Genomic DNA, 6,599 nt, shown 5'->3' with positions numbered 1-6,599 from the left:
GGTACACGGAACAGATCTCAAAGAGAAACTGAACCGAGACGAATTTGGCCGCCGAGTTAAAGCTATTTATAACAAACTATCGGCTCCCGAAGGCTTCAGAAAAATACTCTATCACGTGACCTTATTAGGGGCCGTGATTGGTCAGTTTGCGTTCTGGCGGGAACGGTTCGAAGAAGTTGCCGCTTCGAATAATAATCAGTCATGTGATGACAAGGAATGGGTTCTCCGCTACGCCCGCGTTTGTTTATATTTAAATGGGAAGAATGGCGATAGTAGTTTTGTATCTAATGGCGATAGGTAGTTTTGTATGTAATGGCGATCGAGGTGTTAGTTTCACTACACAACTTTAGCAGGATTTATTTTAAATGAGTAAAGGACAAAACAATATGCATACTTTGAAGTAGTAGCTTTTTATCCTTTTTTTCATTGTTCTTTTTTTAAGCTGATATTCTAATCAGCTTATTCTACTGATAATCTTATAAGTGGGATTAATTTTGGAAGTTTAATTATTTGGGGTCGTCAGGGGGGGAAAAAAAAGTCTTGTGACCAACTAGAATGTGTTTGAATAACTTAGTTTAAGAACCATTACTTTAAAGCCTTTAGGTCATCTTTCAGCTATCTAATCTCTCTCTACCATACAATTACAAATACAACTGCAAAGATGATGATGATGATGATGATGATGACGATGATGATGACGATGATGATGACGATTATGATGACGATTTCTTTTGCCCATAGCCACAAATATGTAGCAAAAAGAAGCCTTGATTTTAATCTTCCATTGTTATTCCATTCACATCATGATACTTTTATATGAAATAACCAAACGAACCCAGTATTGACTGGTATTTTATTTTATTGACCCTGAAAGGATACAAAGTAAACTTGACCTTGGCAGTATTTGAACTCGGTATAAGTAGCTCTAACGATCCTGTTAATCCAAGGAAGAATACAGTCGATTGAAGCAACTCCCGTACATGACAGTACTTATTTTATTACAGTTGGAGAGATGAAAGGCAACGTCTACACCAAAGAAAGAAGAGAAAAACAGCAGATAAACTATAGTTTTTGGATGATTAGAGAACTAAATAAGTTTAAACTATTAGCTTTGTCCTTGGGTTATTATATGTAGGATAAAACAGCAACATTCTAAAATCTAGTCTTGTGTCTGGCTTAGCACAGTATTTCGTTTAACATAATCACTTCTTACAATTTAGCTTTTCTCATTGTAAATAATAAACAGATCAAATTTTATACGATTTTTGTACTCTTTTTAATCCCGTTAACATAATGAAAACTGGATTATTTTAACCATTTGAATTAATATATTAAATTTCGTAACCGACTTCATTAACTTTCGGATTTACTAAATAAATAGATCGTGTTAATGAGTGAGAAGTCACAGGTGAATTGATTAACCTGAGAGATACTACGATCAATGATAACAGTTAGCATCATCCGTTGACTACTTGTATCAATGTAAATATACGTAAACAGTTAAGACTTTTAGTTTAAAGCGTTAGTTTGTTCAATTCAGTTCTCTGGGTCAGGTCAGCGAGTATTGTCATATATTGAATCTAATGAAGAGGATAACTTATATCACGAGAGAGAAACTGCGTTACAATAGATCAATGAACTCATTAATTATTTCGTTTATTTAAAATATATATCATCGTCATGGTAATAAGGTCGTGTTCCAGAGGAAATAATTAACATCTAGACAACAAAATTAGAAATTACAGGCGGAAAAATCTGACAGAATCATAAATGAAGGGAGAATAATTGTTGATTCCTTTACGATATATGTTTTTATAAGACAAGACAAAAAAAAGGAGCTAATGTAAATGAATCACTTGAACAAGTTTGACATCTAATCAATGGAGAAGAAAAAGCGTCCGTTTGTTGGCTTTACACTGTTATTTATTACAGTTGGTACCGTCACATTAATGATGTCTTTAGCTACAGATTACTGGGTGTGTGTCCATCCAAAACTCTTAATAGGAGAAAACAACGCAACAGATACACGGCGATATAGAGGTTCTATACATTATGGACTATTTAGAGGTGGTATAATGCTGAACTACGGACTAGGGGATCGTTTGTCGAAAATAATAGGTGAGAAATCTAAAGGTTTTCTACTCATTATTATCATTGTTATTTGTTTCCTTTTCAGATTTTACCAATTTCTGTTTAAAATATCTATGCAACCCAAATACTTTCAACTTGTTGAGTTTGAATTGTAAAATGTTTAAGAGAACAACATAAATTTAGTTTTTAAAGTATATTAGTTCTCCTGATTACTTCACAGAAAATCTTTATTTTTGATAAATGTCAAGTGACGAGATTCCTGTCTCCAATCATGAGCGATGTTAATTGACAGTTGAACTCCTGTCGCAGTCTTAGATTACTGAGAACTTATCTCTTGCTGTGTAATGCTCACCATAATTTATGTTTAAAATATCTCTTTTATCACAATTTGTTTAAATTAATTTGGTTGTATTTAATATAATTCTCTCTAGAAGATAATAATATCTCGAAGTGTATTCTCTGACTTTCCCCACCTATAATTACATGATCCTCGTATCTTTTCAACTGTTACCATTGTTAGTAGACACTGTGTGACCAAAAAGTATAAAACAAGAAAAAAAGAACAAGGTTACGTATAAGTATAAAAAATAAAACAAACGAAATTATCTCTCTTCCCCTGCATTGGTTAATGAAAGATAAATAATAATCCAGCCTACCTATTCTAGACACCTATTAATTTTATATTCTGTATCTGGTTACTTCGGAGATTCTTTTCATTAATACACTCACCTAATTTGAACTTTGAGTTCTCGTCTAAAATACCACATTCCAAATTGATGGATGGAATCTTTCCCAAATAGATTCTAGGTTTTGCGTATTTTCTCCACACGTGCGGGAAACGAAATTTGCTAAAGAGACGCAAAGCCAGGTCCAAAATGTTTTACGAAGTTGATTTTTTTTTTTTTCATTCTTAATATCAAAACAAACACAGATATAATAATAACAATTATTATTATATTTGGACATCGATCAAATCAGATAAATCCAATAATGGAAAATTAGTGTTTCAAATCAGTCCAAAAATATCTCATCTCTCATTCGTTTTGGGGATGAAGATTTTCAGAAGGATGTTCAATTCAAAGCATTTTCGTTAGGGTTCGTGAAAGGGCACTGGTAAACTACAAACAGGGCACAGGTTCTATTTGGACTTCACTGGTGATTGTACAGCATATCTCATTTTTCCATTCTTGTAAAATTAAGATTTGTGTTAACATTAAATGGTACATTAAAGACTTACATCTTCTATAATGTTGATTGTGTGACATATTATAAGGAAACATATATATACTGCACAATCTCATTTCTCTGTCCTTGTAATAGAGACTTTGTACTGTAAGTTCCATGATGCAACACTAAATTCTTTAAAAAACTCCATTTAAGAACTGGTGGCAGTTCCAATTATTATTGCTTTATTTCACTCTTGTTGTTAATCTTAAATCAATAGAAATTCAATGAATTAATGTTGTATTTTTGTAGACTTATTATAAGACACAAATCTACATTTCTTTACCACTAAAAACTCTTAATGTTTCATGTTTCTGTTAGAAAGAATTATCTAATGAACAAATGAATGATGACACAATAACTAAGGCACAGGTTATTCCCAGCTTCAATTTCATTACTCTAAACTCTATTATATTTTGAAATTTAATTATATTATTTTCAAATCAAAGTATCTTAAGTTTCTCCAAATCAAAACCTCAACAAAAGATCTTTATACTTCTTAAACTCATGTGCTGAATCAAATAAAATTTCCAAACGATCCTTAACCTAAACTTTTTCCATGACTGTAGGGACCAACTAATATTTATTTGTATCAAGATGGTGAGCTGCCAGAAATGTTAGCAAGCTGGACAAAATTCTTAGCAGCATTTCATCTGTCTTTACATTCTGAGTTTAAATACAGAAATGCATCTGTGAATTCAAAGAGCAGCAAAAGCATTTGGTGGCTTGGAGTCATGCGTTTGGTGCCAGCAACATATAAATAACAATACAAAGCTGGCTCTTTACAAATCATTTGTCTTACCATCCTTGTTGTATTCTTGTGAAACATGGACTTGTTATGAAAGGCATTTTAAATTGTTTAAACAATTCCACCAAAAATGCCTTCATCACATTTTAAACATTAAATGGAGTTCTTTTACTCCAAACACAGATGTCCCTGCATCTGCAGGCATCAGCTTAATTAAAGCTATGATTTTGAGGAACCAAATGAGATATTATTCAAATGGTAGATGGACGCATGCCGAAACAGCTGTTTTAAGTTGAGCTTGCAGAGGGGGGAAGGCACGTGGTTTAGTGGTTAGGGTGTCAGCATCATGATCGTAAGATTGTGGTTTCAATTCCTGGACCGGGCAACGCATTGTGTTCTTTAGCAAAACACTTCATTTCACGTTGCTTCAGTCCACTCAGCTGGCAAAAATGAGTAACGCTGCGATAGACTGGTGTCCTGTCCAGCTGGGAAACACATACACCATAGAAACTGGGAAACCGGGCCCATAAGCCTGGCTAGGCTTTAAAAGGGTGCATTTATTATTTATTATTATTGCAGTGGGGGAATGCTATCGGCGTAAACCTAAAAAAAGGTTTAAGGGCGGCATAAGGACTACTATGAAGTCACTTGGAATGGTTCCAGAAGACATAGAAAGCTTTGCTTCAGATCGAGCTGGATGGCAAACAAAAGGGTGGAGTGGAGTGAAAGCGTTTGAAGAGGTCAGGATAACGCATGTAAGACTCCAACGAGATCTAAGGAAGAATGTTACGATCAAGAAGGTGAATGACAATGACCTTTTTGTGTGCACAACTTGTGACAGACCATGCCTTTCTTTTGCTGGGCTCAAATCTCATTTGCAAACCCATGGAAAATGAACTTCCATCAACTATTCTGACTATATGTCTGTGCACACCTTTGAATGCAGTGTATGCCTGGAGGTTTGCAAATCCAACGGAGGCCTCAAAAGACATTTTAAGATATACAAAGAGCAGAACTTATCTGCAGCTCTTGACGGTCCAGATTGGAAATGCAATCTATGTGGGTGTCTTTTCAGAACATTGTCTGGTTTAAAAAGCCACATCAGATACCATGATGGTTCTAAGATGTAAGTACAGGAGGTGGTCAAACTCTGCACAAGGAGTAGACAACCACCATGTACGGATGTATGTATGTACATAAGTATGTACATATGTATATATGTATGCATATATGTGTTTGTGTGAGTGTGTGTATGTTTGAGTCTCTTTGTCTTGATATATTTGTCAAGAGATGTAAGTTTGTAGTTTTCTGAAAATTTTGTTACATCAGCGAATAAGTAAAGCAGGTACTATATCAAGTCATTGGACTCAAAGGGTCAGTAAACTGGTTTCTATGGCATATAAGTGACAGAGATGACACCATTCCCCCTGAACAGGATGCCAGTCCATCTCAGGGTTAACTTCCCAGATATTGCTGGAACTCATTTACAGTTGAATGGAACGGAGCAGTGTGAAATGAAATGTTTTGCTCAAGAACACAATGCACCACCTGGTCTTGGAATTGAAACCACGATCTTGCAATCATAAGTGCAACACCCTAACCACTTGGCTACATGACAACTAATCATTTTGCAACACTTGCTACATGTTAATTTTTGACATGGAGAGTTTTAATTAGTTGGAAGTTCTGCATTCTAAATGAGAGAAGCAAAATCAGAATTATAAACATTGTAAGAGAAGCGTCTATTTTAAAAATTTTATCTAATTCTTTCTTTAATGTATTTCTAATTAAAATATCCATTCCACCTCCTTCTCATATGTTTCAGTTAATCCTCATCATCATCAGCATCACCACCACAACCCATCATTCCATCACCATCATCGTCATCATCATCATCATCACTATTATCATCATCATTATGCTCATCATCATTATGCTCATCATCATCATCATCATTATACACATCATCATCATTATGCTCATCATCATCATTTTCATCATCATCATCATCATCGTCATCATTGTCACAATCATCATCATTATTTAATGGTATGGGTTGGAATTCTAAACTAATCAGGAACTATGATTTTTTTTTCTTTCATTTAATGAAGCGTTATTCCGAGCGTTATTCAGAACACAGGAAATGCATCTTACCTAAATTGTTGACAGAATTTTTCTCATAAACCACTGTATTTACAGATCAGTGCAAGTAAAAAGCAGTAAAACGAAAATTTATTTAAGTTTTGTTTAACAGAGTTTAGAAAACGTAACTATATTATATTCATTACAATACATGATGGCTGGGTGTGTGTGGTGGCGAGGGAGATAGTGGAGGAAATAATTTAGTACAAGCCTGAAAAGGTTTTCGATACAACTGTGTGGTAAGGTGCATGCATCCCAAACACATGGTTCCAGTTTCAGTTCCACTGTGTGATACCTTGGGCAAATGTCTTCTACGACAGCGTTGGGCTGACCAAAGCCTTGCATGTGGATTTGGTAGATACCAACTGAAAAAAAAGCCCATTGTGTATGTGTG

General features: G+C 34.7%; 1 protein-coding gene across 1 annotated transcript in view; it reads left to right on the top strand.

The window, feature by feature from the left end:
• Positions 1 to 1,438: 1,438 nt before the first annotated feature.
• The window catches only part of LOC106880875 (clarin-2), a 26,918-nt gene continuing 21,757 nt past the window's right edge, over positions 1,439 to 6,599 (top strand). The window contains exon 1 of the mRNA XM_052970000.1: positions 1,439 to 2,118. Coding sequence (XP_052825960.1) covers positions 1,881 to 2,118 — 238 coding nt within the window. The 5' untranslated portion in view covers positions 1,439 to 1,880. The remainder of the gene's footprint in view (positions 2,119 to 6,599) is intronic.

The sequence above is a fragment of the Octopus bimaculoides genome, chromosome 8 (genome assembly GCF_001194135.2).
Source record: "Octopus bimaculoides isolate UCB-OBI-ISO-001 chromosome 8, ASM119413v2, whole genome shotgun sequence".
Lineage (NCBI taxonomy): Eukaryota > Metazoa > Mollusca > Cephalopoda > Octopoda > Octopodidae > Octopus > Octopus bimaculoides.
Note: the sequence above shows the minus strand (reverse complement) of the source record. Positions and strands in the feature narration are given on the sequence as shown.